At 44.6% G+C, this 22152-nt stretch overlaps 1 protein-coding gene across 2 annotated transcripts in view; it reads left to right on the top strand.

The window, feature by feature from the left end:
* The first annotated feature begins 12448 nt into the window (after positions 1 to 12448).
* LOC116953257 (uncharacterized) overlaps positions 12449 to 22152 on the top strand; it is a 33567-nt gene continuing 23863 nt past the window's right edge. For both annotated transcript variants that reach the window (XM_032973306.2, XM_032973305.2), the window contains exons 1-4: positions 12449 to 12570; positions 14107 to 14196; positions 15564 to 15671; positions 19325 to 19361. In XM_032973306.2, coding sequence (XP_032829197.1) covers positions 12471 to 12570; positions 14107 to 14196; positions 15564 to 15671; positions 19325 to 19361 — 335 coding nt within the window. In that variant the 5' untranslated portion in view covers positions 12449 to 12470. The remainder of the gene's footprint in view (positions 12571 to 14106; positions 14197 to 15563; positions 15672 to 19324; positions 19362 to 22152) is intronic.

Raw genomic sequence — 22152 nt, 5'->3', positions numbered from 1 at the left:
CAACAATGATAACAACGTGCCGCACATCCGACTCGCGGGGGACTGGGGGTACGATCGCAGACGTATCAAGGTCGGATATGTGAATTTCAACATAACATGACATTTACATCGTGCGGAAATACTTCACGGGGTGTGAGCGGTTAATTGATCAGAGTTAATATAGATGTGACGGTCAGATACTGTGTGTGTGTGTATAGCTTACTAAACAAGTACTCGAACTCATATTTTTTTTAATGGCACCTCCAATTAACCAAGGTTGGCTACGTAAGGTGCGAAATAAAATCAAAATACGCACATCACACGCCCGGTCGAACGCTCACTCATCACAGACCACGGCGGCGAGATGTTAACTAGCTCGCCTTGTATACAGGACATCGTGGGTTCGATCCCGACCCTGACGCCTGCTGTATATGCTCAACCAACCCAGCGCTAGGCTCAGTGCTCAACCAACCCAGCGCTCGGCTCAGCGCTGGCGGCCGTGAGCGGGAATCGAGCACGGGGTCGCCTGTTTCGTCAGCGCAACTGCGCTAACCGCTGCACCACCGCTCCCCCCACGTCACCTCCCACACCTGTGCGGACACGTGTTAGCCCCCTCGTATAGGGGTAGGTTCCACCACCCCCCCCCCCCTCCTCTAGGTACTCCGGCATTTCCTTCCAGGTGCAGAACTCTCATCGTGAAGGAGGAGAAGGGCTGCGGCATCTGAATGCGCGGCCGCTCCCGAGAGTGCCGAGACTCGACGATGTTTTCGTTCCTGGACAAATCAATGGCATCGCGATTGCCATTATAAACTCATTCCTGCTGAATTCTCCCGAGCAGAAATAAAACGTCGATTGGACGCCTGCACGGTTGCGATGCGACGCACGGAAAACAAACATCCGTTGAAGAAGAACTCATCCGTGCGGGATGTGTACACGCTTATATGTTTATACGTCTTCATTTGCTTTGTTAAATTGGCACACGTGGAGAGGCAATCTCAGTAATCGTTGTGCGCATGCTGTTTGGGCAAATCCAGTGGACACACTGAATATCGCACGACTCTAGGAAGGAGTAACAGACAAAAACTTCTGAGCACATTCAGCAATTACGGTGCGGCCTTAGCAGGAAAGATATATAATAGGCGACGTTTCAAGCAATGGCCCTTCTTCACCACACATTAGATAGAGAGACCAGAGAGATGGAGGCTCTACCCCGGTGTTCTTCACTAATTTTCAGGGGGGGGGGGGGGGGGGGGGACTTTAGCCGATAAGCCATCATCAGTGTGAGGGACGTCACACATTTGAAACCACTGGGGGTTTGACAGCAGCACGATGATGATAATGATGTGGGGTGGTGTTCTCACTTGCTGTGTGAATATATAAATGTGTCGTTAAACCCGCCACCACCCGTCAACCCGCCAGCACCTGTAAATGTTGTGTATTTTCTCTCCAACACACCGGTGTCCTGTACTAGTGACGAATCGGCACGGTCTCTGTACGTGACAAACCTTACCAGTTGGGTGTGTCGGGTGGTGGCGGGTTTAACGACACATTCATATATACACGCGATCTCACCCAAAGCACCCCTGTTATGGATAACATTGTTCGCGAAAGCCTACAGCGTGTGGAAGTTGTGTCTTGCCGTGTGTTCTTACTCGCTGCGGAGTGTCGGGGACCGCCAGTGGCCTACGGTCCTTGCAATGAAGAACGCCGCTGTAAGCGATGTGCTGATGAAGGGCCATTGGCCCCAAATGTCGCCCATTGCATCAGAATCAGAATCTGTATTTACCCCGGAGAAATCCGATGAGCTATCAAGCTCTTTTTCACGGACGTCCAACACTCGCCTTGTTCAAGCCGCACAGATGAATGCGTTGAGTTGTTTTACCCCGACAAGTTTGTGCGCAGTTGCCTGGAAAGCAAGCGCATTAGAAGAAGAAATTTAATAAAATGTTGTGACGGAGTCGTTCGTGTGCTCTTTGTGTTTGTGCGTCAGCACTGATGCAGCATCGCAAGAACACGTGTTTAGCAAGGAGCACGCGTGTGGGAAACAACAATGGAATAAAACAGCATCGTCGCTGCACATTTCGCCATTTGTTTCCACTCCGCTCTGTCTTGTAGTGCCAATGGGCTCGAGTCGTGCCGCGTCTTTCTGACACCAATCTCTCTCAAGTCACCATCATCAAGCCATCCTCTGTGAGGTCTTCCTTTCTTTCCTGTTCCTTCCATTTTTACGAACAACAACAACAACACCGCTCCAGCGCTGTCCTCCAGACAGTCTCGTCCCTTCACCTGATGAAGGCCACTTGTGTTGTGGCCGAAACGTCGTGAGAATTTTATTGTGTTATTTTATTTTATTATTTAATTCTCATTCTACGTGACTTTACCGAAAGAACCAAAGAAGAACAACAACATTTTACATTTTCCTGTTGTTGTTCATCCTACATACGCGTCAAAATAAACATGCAAAGACTTAAATCCGTGGTTCAAACACAACAACAACAACAACCCATGCATTCATATGCTGCACATTGACATGTCAACAAGAGTGCAGCACATCCTAGGAACTGGGTAGCATGAAAACTCACCTGAAACTCACCTGATCTTCAACCTAATACTCACCTGACACAACTCACTAGACACACACCCCTCACATTCTCGTCTGACACTTTACACGGTATGGGCGCTGCCGTGACGAGATGTTAACCACCTCGCCTGGTTTACAGGAGGTCGTGGGTTCAATCCCGCCCCTGACGATGCCTGCCGCTGTATATTTGGAGTTTGCGGTGGCTTTCTCTCTCCCCGTGGTCGCGTGGAGCCTCCAGTTTTCCCCTCCACATTTAGGAACGACTTCGCTCGTTCAGAGTTATTTGACTGCAATACACTTCCACACGACGGTGAGCCACTTCGTTGAGCTATCGTTTGTGATAGCCAGGTCGCCCCTGAATAAAGAGCTATTGCATAGCTGAGCGCGCCTTAGCTGGTAAACAAACAATTGTTTTAGACATAATTGAGATATTTTGGGTTAGATCGTACAAATATGGAAATGTGTCGTCAAAACCCGACACAGCCAACTAGTAAGGGTTGTCACGCAAACAGAACGTGGCCAATTCGTCACTAGTACAGCACCACACCGGTGTGTTGGAGAACCAAGCCACAACATTTACGATCTGAGTACGACGTTTCGCCAGTAATTACAACCAGCTTCATCAGGCGACAGCCAGATTTGTGATATAACTCCACCTGTTTCGTTCCTTACATAGAGGCGTGGATGTGGTGACCACGCTTCTGCGCTCTTGCGCAAAAGTGGGGTGGGTGGGGGGAGTTAATGAGAGTTGATGGTTTCTATAGCGAACGAGCCTGGCGTGGCTCAGTAGGAGACATGATGGGGTTTTTTTTTTCCCACTGCAACAACGTGAGCCGTGCCGCGGACGTCTCTCTCAGTGCATTCAAAGAGTTCGCCACCACGTCCTGCCATTGATTGGCGCCCGAGGCACATTCAGGTGTCTTGTGCGAGGCCACTTTCACCAGTTGGTTCTGGCTCAGCTCAGCAAATAACCCGGTGGCATGACATGATGACGTCACCCTGCTGCTCTATTTAAGACCGGGAGCAGGTGGAGGGCTTCAATATTGTGGCAAATCGCCCGATGATGATGGATGTAATTACCAGCGAAACGTCGTACTAAAAAAAATTGTAAATGGTGTGGATTCACCCTTCAACACACCGGTGGGCTAAAGTAGTGAACTATTTGTGTTTTGCCAACGTGACACATTTTTTACTGATTAGCCGTGTCGGGTGGTGGAGGGTTGTGACACATTTATAAATAACGCGATCTAACCCAAAAACCTTTATTATTAATAATATTGGTCGCGAAAGCCGACGACGCGTTAAACAGCATAACACTCCTTTGCAGTGCCAGCGGGCAAGCGTTTCCACTCACCAGACACACCCCGACGAACACTGCTTGACCTCACACTCTCACCAGACACCACTCTCACCACTTAGCAATCTCCATATGAGCAGACAATTGCCAGTCCAGCAGGCAGCGCATAATTCATTTAAATTTGTGGGTAGTCTCTAATTTACCCAGGTCAAAAGTTATAGGTGTCTACACAAGTCAAAATTAACTCCCTTTCACTCTGGATTCTTACGGTCAGAATGAGACCTCTCTAGAATCTGGGTGCTCGAGAAAATATCGTGAATGGTAGACAAAAAACAAGTTCATGAAGTTATCTTCTTTGGTTCTTTCGGTAAAGTCACGTAGAATGAGAATAAAATAATAAATTGATAAAATAAAATAACAATAAAATTCTCACGACGTTTCGGCCACAACACAAGCAGCCTTCATCAGGTGAAGAGACGAGACTGTCCTCCAGACAGGGACGAGACTGTCCTCCAGACAGTCTCGTTCCTTCACCTGATGAAGGCCGCTTGTGCTGTGGCCGAAACGTCGTGAGAATTTTATTGTGTTATTTTATTTTATCAATTTATTATTTTATTCTCATTCTACGTGACTTTACCGAAAGAACCAAAGAAGATGAATCCTTGCAGTCACGAAAGCTTTAAATCGAAATTCAAGAAATTACTTATGTTTATAAAAAAAAGACCAGTTTTGGTAAAACATTGCTTCAAACATACCAGATTGACTTAGAGGCTGGCCTTTGACGGGGTCTCTAGACAATAGACTGTCCGACTGGTCTCTGATGGGGTCTCTAGACAATAGACTGTCCGACTGGTCTCTGATGGGGTCTCTAGACAATAGACTGTCCGACTGGTCTCTGATGGGGTCTCTAGACAATAGGCTGGCAATCTGCTCACTGACGGAATCTCTAGACAATAGATCAACAAACCTAACCCTGTTTACATTTTGTCCTTTATTCAGCACCAGGCTCAGACATGAACAGGACACTGTTTGGATGGATATTGCCTTTGAACAGCAGGTGGTAAAATTGGCGATGACATTGTCAAGAAATTGCCAGCCCCCTTCCAGCCACACTGGGGAATTTCTTCAGCATCTGCTCGCGCACGCCACTTCTGTCAAGAGTGCTGCAAGCCAAGGAGCCTCCTGGGTCCCTGTGGGGTTTTGCCCCAAATTAATTACTGTCCACCTGCACTGTTAGAATCAGCTGCATGAAGCTCAAGGATGCCCAACCGAGTCGCTCTGTGGTCAGAGTGCTCGACTCACTATCTGACGAACATGAGTTCAATTCCCAGTCGAGGCGCAACTGTGCCGATCATCATTGGCATCACTGTCCTCGTCAGCTCCCTCCTGGGGTCGATAGACCGAGTGTTGTGTTTTTGAGGAGTTCGTACCCGCCACAGGAATGTGGAATTTCCACCACTCTTCCAGGGTGATCAATGGAGATTAGTACCGCCACACACTCCATTCGGAAAGGTTAAGTTTGTGACTTGAATGAGCTTCTAGACACCACTTGTGTTGTCCATCTTTCACTAAATTGAAAATCACTCCTTAAAATGTAACTTACTGGCCAAACATCCAAACGCAGGACTCTCATGAAAACGTTTTGAGGTTCAGTGAGGCTCTCCTCACTAAATATCGACCTTACACTGCAGTAAACCCAAGGGTGGTCGACCTTACACTGCAGTATACCCAAGGGTTGTCGACCTTACACTTTAGTATACCCAAGGGTGGTCGACCTTACACTGCAGTAAACCCAAGAGTGGTTGACCTTACACTGCAGTATACCCAAGAGTGGTTGACCTTACACTGCAGTATACCCAAGAGTGGTTGACCTTACACTGCAGTAAACCCAAGAGTGGTTGACCTTACACTTTAGTATACCCAAGGGTGGTCGACCTTACACTGCAGTAAACCCAAGAGTGGTTGACCTTACACTTTATTATACCCAAGAGTGGTTGACCTTACACTGCAGTAAACCCAAGAGTGGTTGACCTTACACTGCAGTATACCCAAGAGTGGTTGACCTTACACTTTAGTATACCCAAGAGTGGTTGACCTTACACTGCAGTAAACCCAAGAGTGGTTGACCTTACACTGCAGTAAACCCAAGGGTGGTCGACCTTACACTTTAGTATACCCAAGATGGTTGACCTTACACTGCAGTATACCCAAGAGTGGTTGACCTTACACTGCAGTATACCCAAGGGTGGTCGACCAATACCAAGCACATGCGTTTTTTACATTTTAACTGGGCAAATTGTGTTGATGCCAGTGACATGAAGTATGGTAAAAAAAAAACCCCGGTAACCAAGGGGGCGTGGGGGAGGCCATAATCCAGAAGTGAATTGGAAAATGTACTAACGGGTATTCATCCATGCTGACTAAATTGAGTAAAAATGCGTGGGTAATGTGCGTATGTAACGGAGCACAGTAAAGGCACGGCTGGTTGTGTAGGTAGCACCCTCTGGTGGCTACACGGCAGAACGCACATTCTCCTCCATCAGCCAGCACGATGGGCAAGACAGACCCCCCCCCCATAAGGTGTCCCAACTTGCACGTGCCGCCAATTTGTTTCCGCTCTCCTCCGTCTTGTGCCAATAGGCTCAAGCAGTGGCAACACCATTCTGGCACAACTCTCTCGTGTCGTCACAAGTTCTCACAGATGCTGGATACCCCAAGGCGACTTTCTTGAGACATTTTGACCCAAATGTTGTGCCTCGATTGCATGCAGGAAGTTTTTTTTCTTCATTTCATTGATTAGGTGTAGCCCTGTGAGCCATGCGGTTCTTGAGTCGGGTGCAACCGCAACAAACGAAATATGAACAGAGAAACATCTTAAAGTGCGAACGCGCAACAGAAAGATCCTGGAGAAATACCGTTATCTCAACGCTGTGTGCAAAAATCCCAGTGTGATGCAAGTCAAACAATAACAACCATAAGACAATTTTGATTCAAGTTATCAGGCCAACTCCGCACTTCCGCAAGATGCATGGCTTAACCACGTGTTTTCGAAATCACCCAAATTAAGGCCCGGATCCAGCTCGTCGAGGATGGTTGTGGAGAGTTTGTCGGAGAGGAGTCAAGCTGTTGCGTGGGGCTCCACGTGACGGCGAGCCACCGCCAACAGGGATCGGTAAGCGAAGAAAACAGGAAGAGACATTTTATGGGAATTAGGTTTAAAAAAAAACCCTCAATTTTTCTCGAGAGCCGCAATGCATGCGAACACAAGGTGCTACTTAACCAATAAAACGTCAAACCATATTTTTTTCGAATTGCGGTTTTAAGATCTGCAATGCAACGTTGCAAATATTTTTTGGCCTTTTAGACAGTCGATATTAATTAGGGTTTTTTTTATTTAACTTTGCAATGTCGTGGAGTCAAGAAGCTGCCCTGAAAGATCCGCATGCGGCTCCGGAGCCGACGGTTCAGAATACAGTCTTCACAAATATTTACTTCAGATTCAGAATACTTATTTATCCTGCAGGAAACTGTTCCGCTATGAAGCTCTTTTTCACAGATGTCCAGTAGGGGCGGGTAAGAACGTTACAACAACAACAACAAACAGTACAAAAAAAACAGTCGTGCAAAGTACAAGGAAGGTGAACCGCCCAAAAACACGTTCTCCTGCGGAGGGAGCTGGTAGGAACGTCGGGTTGCTCGGTCAATGGCCAGGGTCAACGGCGGCACCACGTGGTGGTGTATTCCGCAAATATGCCCGACTGTGAGGACGGGCTTGGCGGCTTATAATGTAGAGATAGCAGCCGCCATACTCCAAACGCATGTTGTGGATTCTCCACGTGGAGGAGGAAATGTCGTGAAGATGGCCGCACGTGGTTGGTGGCCGCCCAGCCCTTCGCGTGTGCCGTGGCCGCCTTCCCCACACTACATTATCAGTGGCGTAGTGACTACATTATCAGTGGTGTAGTAACTACATTATCAGTGGTGTAGTGACTACATTATCAGTGGCGTAGTGACTACATTATCAGTGGCGTAGTGACTACATTATCAGTGGTGTAGTAACTACATTATCAGTGGTGTAGTAACTACATTATCAGTGGTGTAGTGACTACATTATCAGTGGTGTAGTAACTACATTATCAGTGGCGTAGTGACTACATTATCAGTGGTGTAGTGACTACATTATCAGTGGCGTAGTGACTACATTATCAGTGGTGTAGTGACTACATTATCAGTGGTGTAGTGACTACATTATCAGTGGTGTAGTGACTACATTATTATTGGTGTAATAACTACATTATCAGTGGTGTAGTGACTACATTATCAGTGGCGTAGTGACTACATTATCAGTGGTGTAGTAACTACATTATCAGTGGCGTAGTGACTACATTATCAGTGGTGTAGTGACTACATTATCAGTGGTGTAATAACTACATTATCAGTGGTGTAGTCACTACTTTATCAGTGGCGTAGTGACTACATTATCAGTGGTGTAGTGACTACTTTATCAGTGGTGTAGTAACTACATTATCAGTGGCGTAGTGACTACATTATCAGTGGTGTAGTAACTACATTATCAGTGGCGTAGTGACTACATTATCAGTGGTGTAGTGACTACATTATCAGTGGTGTAGTAACTACATTATCAGTGGCGTAGTGACTACATTATCAGTGGTGTAGTAACTACATTATCAGTGGTGTAGTAACTACATTATCAGTGGTGTAGTAACTACATTATCAGTGGCGTAGTAAACTACATTATCAGTGGTGTAGTAACTGCATTATCAGTGGCGTAGTAAACTACATTATCAGTGGTGTAGTCACTACATTATCAGTGGTGTAGTGACTACATTATCAGTGGTGTAGTAACTACATTATCAGTGGTGTAATAACTACATTATCAGTGGTGTAGTAACTACATTATCAGTGGCGTAGTGACTACATTATCAGTGGTGTAGTGACTACATTATCAGTGGTGTAGTGACTACATTATCAGTGGTGTAGTAACTGCATTATCAGTGGCGTAGTAAACTACATTATCAGTGGTGTAGTAACTACATTATCAGTGGCGTAGTGACTACATTATCAGTGGTGTAGTAACTACATTATCAGTGGTGTAGTAACTACATTATCAGTGGCGTAGTGACTACATTATCAGTGGTGTAGTAACTACATTATCAGTGGTGTAGTAACTACATTATCAGTGGTGTAGTAACTACATTATCAGTGGCGTAGTAAACTACATTATCAGTGGTGTAGTAACTGCATTATCAGTGGCGTAGTAAACTACATTATCAGTGGTGTAGTCACTACATTATCAGTGGTGTAGTGACTACATTATCAGTGGTGTAGTAACTACATTATCAGTGGTGTAATAACTACATTATCAGTGGTGTAGTAACTACATTATCAGTGGTGTAGTAACTACATTATCAGTGGCGTAGTGACTACATTATCAGTGGTGTAGTGACTACATTATCAGTGGTGTAGTGACTACATTATCAGTGGTGTAGTGACTACATTATCAGTGGCGTAGTGACTACATTATCAGTGGTGTAATAACTACATTATCAGTGGCGTAGTGACTACATTATCAGTGGTATAGTGACTACATTATCAGTGGTGTAGTGACTACATTATCAGTGGCGTAGTGACTACTTTATCAGTGGCGTAGTGACTACATTATCAGTGGTGTAGTGACTACATTATCAGTGGCGTAGTGACTACATTATCAGTGGTGTAGTAACTACATTATCAGTGGTGTAGTAACTACATTATCAGTGGCGTTGTGACTACATTATCAGTGGCGTAGTGACTACATTATCAGTGGTGTAGTAACTACATTATCAGTAACGTAGTAACTACATTATCAGTGGTGTAGTAACTGCATTATCAGTGGCGTAGTAAACTACATTATCAGTGGTGTAGTGACTACATTATCAGTGGTGTAGTAACTACATTATCAGTGGTGTAGTAACTACATTATCAGTGGCGTTGTGACTACATTATCAGTGGCGTAGTGACTACATTATCAGTGGTGTAGTAACTACATTATCAGTAACGTAGTAACTACATTATCAGTGGTGTAGTAACTGCATTATCAGTGGCGTAGTAAACTACATTATCAGTGGTGTAGTGACTACATTATCAGTGGTGTAGTAACTACATTATCAGTGGTGTAGTAACTACATTATCAGTGGTGTAGTGACTACATTATCAGTGGTGTAGTGACTACATTATCAGTGACGTAGTAACTACATTATCAGTGGTGTAGTAACTACATTATCAGTGGTGTAGTGACGACATTATCAGTGGTGTAGTGACGACATTATCAGTGGTGTAGTAACTACATTTTCAGTGGTGTAGTGACGACATTATCAGTGGTGTAGTGACTACATTATCAGTGGCGTAGTAACTACATTATCAGTGGTGTAGTAACTACATTATCAGTGGTGTAGTAACTACATTATCAGTGGTGTAGTGACTACATTATCAGTGGTGTAGTGACTACATTATCAGTGGTGTAGTGACGACATTATCAGTGGTGTAGTGACTACATTATCAGTGGCGTAGTAACTACATTATCAGTGGTGTAGTAACTACATTATCAGTGGTGTAGTAACTACATTATCAGTGGTGTAGTAACTACATTATCAGTGGCGTAGTAACTACATTATCAGTGGTGTAGTAACTACATTATCAGTGGTGTAGTGACTACATTTTCAGTGGTGTAGTGACTACATTATCAGTGGTTTAGTAACTACATTATCAGTGGTGTAGTGACTACATTATCAGTGACGTAGTAACTACATTATCAGTGACGTAGTGACTACATTATAAGTGGTGTAGTGACTACATTATCAGTGGTGTAGTGACTACATTATCAGTGGTGTAGTAACTACATTATCAGTGGCGTAGTAACTACATTATCAGTGGTGTAGTGACTACATTATCAGTGGTGTAGTGACTACATTATCAGTGGCGTAGTAAATACATTATCAGTGGTGTAGTAACTACATTATCAGTGGTGTGACTGCGTTATCAGTGGTGTAGTAACTACATTATCAGTGGTGTAGTGACTACATTATCAGTGGTGTAGTGACTACATTATCAGTGGTGTAGTGACTACATTATCAGTGGTGTAGTGACTACATTATCAGTGGTGTAGTGACTACATTATCAGTGGTGTAGTGACTACATTATCAGTGGTGTAGTGACTACATTATCAGTGGTGTAGTGACTACATTATTAGTGGTGTAGTAACTACGTTATCAGTGGTGTAGTTACTACATTATCAGTGGTGTAGTGACTACATTATTAGTGGTGTAGTAACTACATTATCAGTGGTGTAGTGACTACATTATTAGTGGTGTAGTAACTACGTTATCAGTGGTGTAGTTACTACATTATCAGTGGTGTAGTGACTACATTATTAGTGGTGTAGTAACTACATTATCAGTGGTGTAGTGACTACATTATCAGTGGTGTCGTGACTGCGTTATTAGCTCAGGGGGTGCGTCGATCGGTCAGGTGAGGACCCAATATTTGATGTCTCTTAATGGTGGCTGTCAAGGGTGCCCCCAACTGGTATCTTTGGCCACGCTCGTTACGCTGCTGCACAGAACGCCTCTCCACGTGGCAGTCGTACAAACGAACTCTGTTCCTCCGAGGGGCCGTCCATAAATGACGTCACGCACCTGGGGGGGGGGGGGTCAGACATTTGTGACGATGTGTGACGAGGGAGGGGGGGGTTGAAAATGTGACGTCACATCAAAATGCGCAACTTTAAATAAATACAGACAACACGTTCTACGTAATTAAATAGACTTTTTAATAAACCAAAAATTCTCCTACAACATCAGAGTGCAGCGCCACATTAAGTACGCACTACAATGACAATAGTTTAAAGCGATTTGAAGCAATTTTTTTTTTGGATGTGGTGGGGTCAAAAATCGTACAAAATTGCGTGACGTCATTTATGGACGGCCCCTGAGTGACTCAACGTGGAGCACGTGGACCAAGAACCAGATGCTAGAGAGTGGACGGTGGCTAAATGTTCACTCCCTCGCCTGGTATGCAGGAGGTCATGGGTTCGACCCTGACCCTGACGCCTGCTGCTGTATGTTTGGCGTTTGCGTGTCTCTCTGCTCGTGGTCGCGTGGAGCTCCAGGTTTTCCCTCCACATGTATCAACAACAACACAACGCGTTTAAAGCATTAGGCTTCTGCTATAGATTCCCACGTGATAATAAGCCACTTCGCTGAGTGTATCATTAGTGGCGGTAAATTAATTGAAGATCATAAGACATCTGGACCACCCTGTACACTAGCAGATCATTACGTCATCGTTCTTTGTCGTCCCGCGCGATGACGTCATCGTTTCCTCGTGACGACGTCATCGTTTCCTCGCGATGACGTCATCGTTTCCTCGCGATGGCGTCATCGTTTCCTCGCGATGGCGTCATCGTTTCCTCGCGATGACGTCATCGTTTCCTCGCGTCCTCGCGATGACGTCATCGTTTCCTCGCGATGACGTCGTCGTTTCCTCGCGATGACGTCGTCGTTTTCTCGCGATGACGTCGTCGTTTTCTCGCGATGACGTCGTCGTCTCCGCGCGATGACGTCGTCGGCGGGACGTGGTGACGAAACGACGCCAGCTTCCGTGCTTTTTTTTCCTTCCTCAGCGCCCGGAGCGGAGATGGCGCGCGACCACCGCGGTGAGACGATCGCCTCGACACCACCAGCCACCACCGCCACCAGCCACCACCAGCCACCACCACCGCCACCAGCCACCACCACCAGCAGCCACCACCAGCCACCAGCTACCACCACCGCCGCCACCACCTGCCACTACCACCAGCCACCAGCAGCCACCAGCCACCACCGCCACCAGCAGCCGCCACCAGCAGCCACCACCACCACGCACCCCCTTAGATACACCAACATCGCCCACCACACGGAGTGTACTGGGTGAGAGTTTTCAAGTTTAATTTACTAGGTATAGCCCTGTGAGCCATGCGGCTCTTAAGTCGGGTGCAACCGCAACAAACAAAACTTGAACACAGAACATCTTAAAGCGACAACGCGTAACAGAAACATCCTGGAATAAACCAGCAAATATTCCACACAAAAAAACTTATTAAAACGCTGCGTGCAAAAATCACAATGTGGTGCAAGCCAACAACAACTATAAGACAATTTAGATTAACCGTGTTCCCCACAAGGCGCTTGCTCGCTTCTATACCGCTGAAGCTACCTACGCCACATCCATCCATCTCGAGCCTTGTTCATCATACCGTATATATATATTTAAAGATATAAAACAAATATAAACCTGTTCATACCGGTTATATGAAGATAAGCAAGAATGTTACACTCCCAAGCCAGCCATAGCAGCGGTCTGGACAATACAGAGTTGAGACCCCTATGAGATGTTAACTACCTCGCGTGGTGTACAGGAGGTCTGTGTCTCTCATCATCATCACGGTGGCTAGGAGATGTTGACTACCTCGCCTGGTGTACAGGAGGTCTGTGTCTCTCATCATCATCACGGTGGCTAGGAGATGTTGACTACCTCGCCTGGTGTACAGGAGGTCTGTGTCTCTCTCCCATCATCACGGTGACTAGGAGATGTTAACTACCTCGCCTGGTGTACAGGAGGTCTGTGTCTCTCTCTCATCATCATCACGGTGGCTAGGAGATGTTAACTACATCGCTGGGTGTACAGGAGGTCTGTGTCTCATCATCACGGTGGCTATGAGATGTTAACTACCTCGCCTGGTGTACAGGAGGTCTGTGTCTCTCTCCCATCATCATCACGGTGGCTAGGAGATGTTGACTACCTCGCCTGGTGTACAGGAGGTCGTGGGTTCGATCCCAACCCTGACACCTGCTGCTGTATATTTTGAAGTTTGCATTGTATGGTAACGCATGCATTCAATGGATTGCGATCAAACTTCAGGTAGAGCATTCGTCTCGTGAGTAGTCAGTCCATCGACCAACCATTTATGAAGAGTCCATTGCTGTTTTTGATGTACAGCGTTAATGACGCATTCAATTCGCGAACTAAGTTCTATGATTGTGCATGAGAAGGTTTATGTACACCCAAATTATATGCTGTGCATTCGCATAAAAATGTGAATAGCTCAAATGAAGCGTAACAACAATGACTCTGTAGAAGCAACAGTTTTCTACTCTGTATGGAAGTATTGACTGCTGAGTTTAAATTAATGTCTGCATTTTTTCCCTTCTAGATTCCTTCAGTGGCAATTACATTTCAAGATGTGATGGTTATGATTACAGAGAGACTGGCTTGAGGGATCGTCACCAAGGCGTGTACCGAGGTATGACCTCATGCTTGTCAACCCGTTATTACAGACCAATTCAGACCTTATTGGTCATCCCGTGCCCTTATACATCTCAACGTTCATCCTTCAAAGTCCCATCACAAGGGAGAAACACAAACAAATAGACACAAATTCTGATAGTTTTGCCCGTATTAAAATGGCTGCACACCGTATGGACCTGAAAACTCAATTTCCCTTTACAAGAATACGGGGTACACGTTATGGTTTGACACAGGTATGTGACCTTGATGTCTCCGCGATGTTTGTATTACAGTCGAGTTTCCACGAGTCACTGAGGGTTTGGGCAGAAATGTATTCCAAAAGTTTATGGGTTCTCATTTATGCCGTGGGTAAATGACACAGTTCAGTTGTGTTACTTCTCAGAACACCAAGTACGTGTGTAATGACAGGGTTACACCTGCTGACACGACGAAGTGACACCTGCTGGCCTGGGAAGGGAATCACGGGTACGGCCACAGAGGTAACAGCCAATCAGGGAATGAGGCGTATCTGGGGCAAAGGTAACAGGTGGGGCTAGCCGAGATGCTCTGGGGACCTGCTCGAAGTTTCCATGAGAGGGCGTGGCCAGAGGCGGGGCTTAGCCACGCCTGGGGGGGATATAAGGGGGAAGCGGGCTCGTGTGTGGGGTCCTGAGTCATGGCGTGTCGCTGTTCACCGACATCTCTCTGCGTCGTCCGGTCACGTGGAAGATCTCCTGCGTGGGTTCCATCGCCGTCACGCCGCCAGCCAGCGGCGGAGACGAGAGAGGGCGAGGGGACCCCGCCGAGTGATCGGCTGTGCGTGTAGCCGGTAGAGGTGTTATTGCCTAGGGTTATATTCAGTGTGAGGAAGAACCAGCGTTGGCCTGTGTTGTGCCCAGTGTGAGAAATGCAAAAACATGAGCTATCAAAGTGGACGGTTACACCGTGCATAAATGGTTCGCTTCATTGGTCAGTGTGGCTGTGTGATGGTCGGATATGCAACGTTGCGCTATTGTCCTTCCCACGCACCTCCGATTAGCACGGTTGGTCACATACGCTGCCAAAGAAGTTCAACATACATATGAGGAATGAGTTTCAGACTTTTTTTATTGCATTAAAGATAAATATGGGATACGGGAGGACATCCCGACTCGACGTACACCTGTTTTTACCGATTCATTAATTAAGAGTGCTTGTTTCACTTAGAATATACGCATTGTGATTATGCATGGATTAAGCGATTTGCAGCTCGTGTAAATTGTATGCTGGCCATTCTGTAAGTGTAAAATTCTGAAAACTGAGCGTAAGTTGGGTGCAAAAAGTACATTCAGTTCGTTGGTGCTGCTGTCTTTTTGCATCTTTGTTGATTTTTTCGTGGTGCAGAGGATGTAGGGCCGCCAGACGACCAACGTGAAACCTACAGCACTGCAGCCAGCCTTCTGACAACTATGATAAAGATCATCAAGTCTGATCACCCAGCCGATCACCCTGGTATGACTTTTTTGACATCTGAAATGTTTTGTTCTCTAAAGTCAGATCGATTGATAGAGGGCCGTACGACAACAACAACACGTCTTGAAATCTATTTAGATTATTTTGCTGTTTCTTCCTTTTTACTTTCACGAGTTATTTTTAGGCCAAGTGTCTGCTACTGAGTCTTGTACAGCGCTCGCTCCGAGATTCTTGATGAAAGGCGAAATATACATTTAATAATTAATAACAACAGCCAGAATGGTCATCTACGGTTGTCTGTGTTTATCTTGCACATGAATTATATGCAGTATTTTTTATGCAGATGTAAAACTTCTCATTCACAAATCTCAGTGTCCATAGTGAGGCCAGAGCTGGTGTGAGATTAGCCAGTCATCTTCATCACAGTTGATTGTGATGATGATGGAGACAGTTTGGGGAAGCCTTGATCCACGAGGAGACAAATGCGGTTGCTGCTGATATGATGAAAACGTGTAAAGAAAAGTGAAAATGATTTCCTGCCCAAATGAGCATTGAGGTATTGGTGCTCATCTCCTGTTAACAGCCCTGAGCTACTGGTGGTCATTCCTCATTCCTACACAACGTGGTACTTATTATGTTATACACCCCAGAAGGATGATGGGTCAACCCAAATGTGTCTATATTTACTTACATATATGTATGTGTATATACGTACACAATCATGTTATGTATATATATACCATCACATTATGTACATATGTGTTATATTATGTATATATAATACTCTTTGGTTCTATTCGGTAAAGTCACGTAGGTAAAAAATAAAACAACAAAAATCACGACGTTTCGGCCACAACACAAGTGGCCTTCATCAGGTGAAGGGACCAGACTGTCCCAAGGACAGCGTTGGAGTGAACACAGCCAAGCTCAGACCGCGACCTTTAAGCTGTGTGAGAGGAATCAAGGTGCCTTGACAAAGGAATTAGCATAAAAAATAGAATTTAATTGGCAGACTTAGCATGATGAACGGTGTAGAGGGGGTAAACATGTGCAGGTCGGCGACGGGGGGAGGGGGTGTTTACATATTGATGGTGTGAAAAGGGAATTTTAAGAGCTGCGAAAGTTTGGGGTACCACTACTTGAAAAAATATATACTGTACCATTGAAAATTAGTTTAATGTTTGGTTAGATTTAGAACATCTTTCCAATGGTTGCTTAATTTGAAACCATCTTCTCGGTTGAAATTGTCTGTATTTGTAAATCTGAATTGCCTCGTGAACAAATCTCTGATAAAAACCCGTGGGTTTGCAAAGAACCTTGGTATCGGAGAAAATTATATCGTGATCACCCACAGTGTTGTAACAGTGATCAGCTACGGCAGAAGAATTCGTTCTGCCGTGTTTCAAATCTGATTTGTGCTCGCGAATTCGGTCGGAAACATGTCGCTTCGTCTCCCCGATATAGCAATCACCACAGGTACAACTCAATTTGTAAACCCCGGGGTACTGTAAGTCAGGAATGACATCCTTCACGGATGGGATCAGATCACGAATTTTGTGTACTGTATTGAGCCGGACCTGGATCTTGTGTTTGTTTAGAATTTTGGAAATCTTTTTAGTAACGCCTGCTATATATGGTAGTGTGATGGTTTTGACCGGAGTATCAAGTGGTAAAATTTTGATTTAAAGCTTTCGTGACTGCAGTAATTCATATTCTTAGCTCTTTTGGTTAAGTCAAGTTGAAGGGAAACAATAAAATAATAAAATATATATAAAACAATACAAATTCTCACGACGTTTTGACCATAACACAAACGGTCGTCATCAGGTGTGTCGGTTTGCATAAATTTATTTATTTATTTTTGGGCGGTGTATTTATTTATAAAAAACGTCAGCGCCACGCGCAGCGATTTGGCAGTTTATTTAGAAGGACGAGTCCATCTATGTTCTGAAAATAGGAGGGGGTAGACAAAAAATGTATGTATGTTGTCTGAAAACCACTGTAAGCGTGAACAATCAATTAAGACCTGAAATGGTTAATCAAATCTTTCCAATGATTGCTAAGCCAGATTCCATCTTCTCGGTTGAAATTGTCTCTATGTGGATAGCCTCATGAATGAATCTCTCATGGTAGCCAGATGGCTTACAAAGAACCTCTGTCTTGGAAAAGTCAATGTCATGTGAGCCTACTGAATTATAACAATGATCTACCACGGCCGAGGTGTTGGTTCTACCGTGTTTAAGGTCTGCTTTGTGTTCACGAATGCGGTCCGAGACATGGCGTTTGGTTTCTCCAATGTAACTACTACCACAGAGGCAACTTAGTTTGTAGACACCAGGGTACTACTGTATGTCCGGAATAACATATTTTACAGACGGAACCAGATCACGGATTTTATGTAATGTGTTGAAACGGACCTGGATCTTGTGTTTATTCAAGATTTTGGAGATCTTTTTTGTGATCCCCGTAATGTAGGGTAAAGTGATGGTTTTGAAAGGCTCCTCAAGAGGGTCCTTCATGGTTTGAGTGGTAGCTTTGCGGATTGTATAGTCGGAGTAGCCATTAGCCTTAAGAGCTTGGTGTACGTGCTTGAGTTCACTGCCTATGTGTTCCTGGTCGGATATGCATTGGGCTCTATGGTACAGAGTCTTGATGAGAGAATTCTTCTGTGATGGATGGTGGTGGGAATCCGGTTTCAGATAAGCATCCGTATGGGTAGCTTTCCTGTAGACAGAGTGGCTCATTGAACCATCAGGTCTCTTTTTTATTAGGACATCCAAAAAACCGTCGTGAGTATTTTTATTGTTTTTTATATATGTTTTATTATTTTATTGTTTCCCTTCAACGTGACTTTACCGAAAGAGCTAAGAATATCAAGTGGTTGTTTCTATATGGAGGGAGAAACAGCTTGGCGGATGGTACGGTCAGAGTATCCATTCCTTTTGAGGGTCAGGTGTACATGTTTTAATTCACTGGTCAGGTGATGTTGGTCCGAAATGCAATGAGCTCTATGGTATAAAGTTTTGATGAGATAATTATTTTGAGCTGGGTGGTGGTGGGAATCAGGTTTCAAGTAGGAATCTGTGTGGGTGGGTTTCCTGTAGACAGAATGCCCCAATGAGCCATCAGGTCTCCTCTCAAATAGAAATCGAACCAAACATTAAACTAATTTTCAATGGTAGAGTATATTTTTTTTCAAGTAGTGGTACCCCAAACTTTCACAGCTCTTAAAATTCCCTTTTCACACCATCAATAGGTAAACTCCCCCTCCCCGACCTGCACATGTTCACCCCCTCTACACCGTTCATCATGCTAAGTCCGCCAATTAAATGCTATTTTTTATGCTAATTCCTTTGTCAAGGCACCTTGATTCCTCTCACACAGCTTAAAGGTCGCGGTCTGAGCTTGGCTGTGTTCACTCCAGCGCTGTCCTCGAGACAGTCTGGTCCCTTCACCTGATGAAGGCCGCTTGTGTTGTGGCTGAAACGTCGTGATTTTTGTTGTTTTATTTTTTTACCTACGTGACTTTACCGAATAGAACCAAAGAGTATGGATCCTTGCAGTCACGAAAGCTTCAAATCTACAAATTATATATACATAGTGTGATTGTGTTGAAATGTTATCACTTGTCTATGGCTTTATTGTTAGTTTTTGGTTAGTCACTGGCAAGTGAATGCTCTTTGTCCGTACAGGTGGTGAATTTCAGGACATGGGCCCACAAGACCAAGGGTAAGTGCCGAAACAAATACATTTTTCTTAAAAACACACATTCAGCTTGATACTCGCTTGTCTTAGAATATTACAAGATTAAAATCACGCTTTGTATTTACAATGAAAATGCCGCATTTGTGTTTTTTTCATCAAACATTGATCTTATATTCTTGTTAACATTTATTACTTTGTAAATTAACATCCTTCTCTGCTAGATTTGTATACTCAAGTATTGTGTATTATTTGAAGTATTTAAACATCACTGTTTTTAGGGTGCCGTTCAAAATCCAATTTGGCTATTGTCAAGGTCATGTCTCCTGGTCTTCATTTCCCTGTTAAAGTGAAGCAGCAGTGCAAGTGTAATGACAGTAGGGTCAACCTACGGTGCGAATGGACTGGTGGCTACGGGAGGTAATGACAAGGGATTCAGCGTGCAGTGCTACGGGAATGATCGAGAATAGGGGTGTGGCCAGGTGACGTAAGAGGACAGGAGTAGAACGTGTGTGGTCTCGGGCCAGCGTGCAGGTTCGAGAATAAGGGCGTGGCCACGGACAAGGGCGTGGCTACGCACCGAAAATATGGAGAATAGGCAGGAGGCTCGGGGCTGCCTGGAGTGGGGTCTCTGCCTGTTCAAGTGTTTGTGTTCTTCAATAAAGAAACCATCTCAAGACAATTGGGTCCCAGTCATTACACAAGTTTTAAAGACAGTCCCTCGATATTTCCTGGGTGCTCAACGGAGCTGAACAGTGAATCACCGTCAATGCATTGAGTCAGAGGGTCGGCATAGAGGCAGCGAAGAGGAGGAGGCGAATCCTGAACCACCTGGAAATGTGAACATACAACAGTGAGATTCTCAGCCGTTGACTTTTCCCATTAAAGGTAACACATTGAGGAGGAGGGTCTGATTACATTAAACTTAAACTTCATTTTTCCATCTGCATATTGAGTGGCACCCTTAGGTTTGTGTAGAAAAAGAGCGTCTTAATAATTAGTTGCGTGAGAGTCGCAACTTAAATGTCAACAAATACCTATTTACATTAGGCGCTCCGGACTGTTTGCTCCCGCATGTTTTTTTGGCATCGTTGTGGTTCACCGTGCTTTGTAGATTGTAATTTCATTATTATGTTATGTTGCGGTGCTTGCCCTGTTTGGAAGGGTTGTGAATCTTAACCAAACAGATTGTCAATTTATATTCAAAAACATACTTTACCCTTTCTGGCATAACTACAGGTGTTAGATGTTCAAACAACAAATAGATTTCTATTACAAGGCATCAAGCCTGCATTAACTATGCATTCTTGTGGTGATGCAGAGAACGCAATGCAGAGAATGTATTTATGCTAAAAAAATAATTCTGATACAGTTCACTTCTGTATAAAATAAGGAAGTTGTACTGGAAGTTTTACAAGGCATCAAGCCTGCATTAACTATGCATTCTTGTGGTGATGCAGAGAATGCAATGCAGAGAATGTATTTATGCTAAAAAATAATTCTGATACAGTTCACTTCTGTATAAAATAAGGAAGTTGTACTGGAAGTTTTACAGCGATTTACAAAAATAAAGGATTACTGAATCTATTAGAAGTGTTGAACACCACAGTACTGCCATTGGATTTATAAAGACTTATGTAATCCACACGACAGCGCTAAAACAATTACTTCACAATGTGAGAAAGGTGAATCTCACAGGGCTCTGTGTCTGATGCAGACAACACTTTGATGTTTTTGAGACAAAAACGTGTTCCTCTTCTCAGAGCGGGTTTCAGGAAATGTTCACAGGAGTCTCCGTGCATACTCGTTAACAGTTTAGAAAAAAAATGCCCTTTAATACTTGTGTGTGAGATATCAAAAGAAACATAATAAACTAACGTATTTAAATATTGATGGCACAATATGACACCATGAAGATTTGAAAATGAGAAGAAAATTCCGGATGAGATTTTATCAAAATGTGATCATATTAAAAAAATTTAAAGGACACAAATATCTGAAACCGATGCAGAGTGAACAATTCTGCGCTCGCCACTCCGCAGCGGAATCTGCGTGCGAGTCGTTCACAGCGGCGAAGGTTCGCGTAGCGGCTCCCATGCTCTCGCCCTGCTCATCCTCCGATCCCGCGACACACAAAAGATGAGACAACCGGTAGCAGTTGGGGTGCAGTCTTTGGCCTCCAACATAGGACTGCCACTCAGACATGGGCCTACACAGGCACAGTAGCACACGGTCACACGGCACGCCGTCCGTCAGCATGGTCATCCTTGGACACAAAGGACGAGGACAAGAAGCTCAGAATGTGCATAACTATTTAGTTCCAAAAAAATCCAGAAATGTTCACGTCTTAGTGGCTTCAAGGCAGATTCCAAAAATGTTCACGTCTTAGTGGCTTCAAGGCAGATTCCAGAAATGTTCACGTCTTAGTGGCTTCAAGGCAGATTCCAGAAATGTTCACGTCTTAGTGGCTTCAAGGCAGATTCCAGAAATGTTCACGTCTTAGTGGCTTCAAGGCAGATTCCAGAAATGTTCACGTCTTAGTGGCTTCAAGGCAGATTCCAGAAATGTTCACGTCTTAGTGGCTTCAAGGCAGATTCCAGAAATGTTCACGACTTAGTGGCTTCAAGGCAGATTCCAGAAATGTTCACGACTTAGTGGCTTCAAGGCAGATTCCAGAAATGTTCACGTCTTAGTGGCTTCAAGGCAGATTCCAGAAATGTTCACGTCTTAGTGGCTTCAAGGCAGATTCCAGAAATGTTCACGTCTTAGTGGCTTCAAGGCAGATTCCAGAAATGTTCACGTCTTAGTGGCTTCAAGG

The sequence above is a fragment of the Petromyzon marinus genome, chromosome 50, assembly GCF_048934315.1.
Source record: "Petromyzon marinus isolate PM22_M1 ecotype Great Lakes invasive population chromosome 50, UKy_Petmar_22M1.pri1.0, whole genome shotgun sequence".
Taxonomy (NCBI): domain Eukaryota; kingdom Metazoa; phylum Chordata; class Hyperoartia; order Petromyzontiformes; family Petromyzontidae; genus Petromyzon; species Petromyzon marinus.
This window is presented reverse-complemented; position numbering and strand designations above follow the sequence as displayed.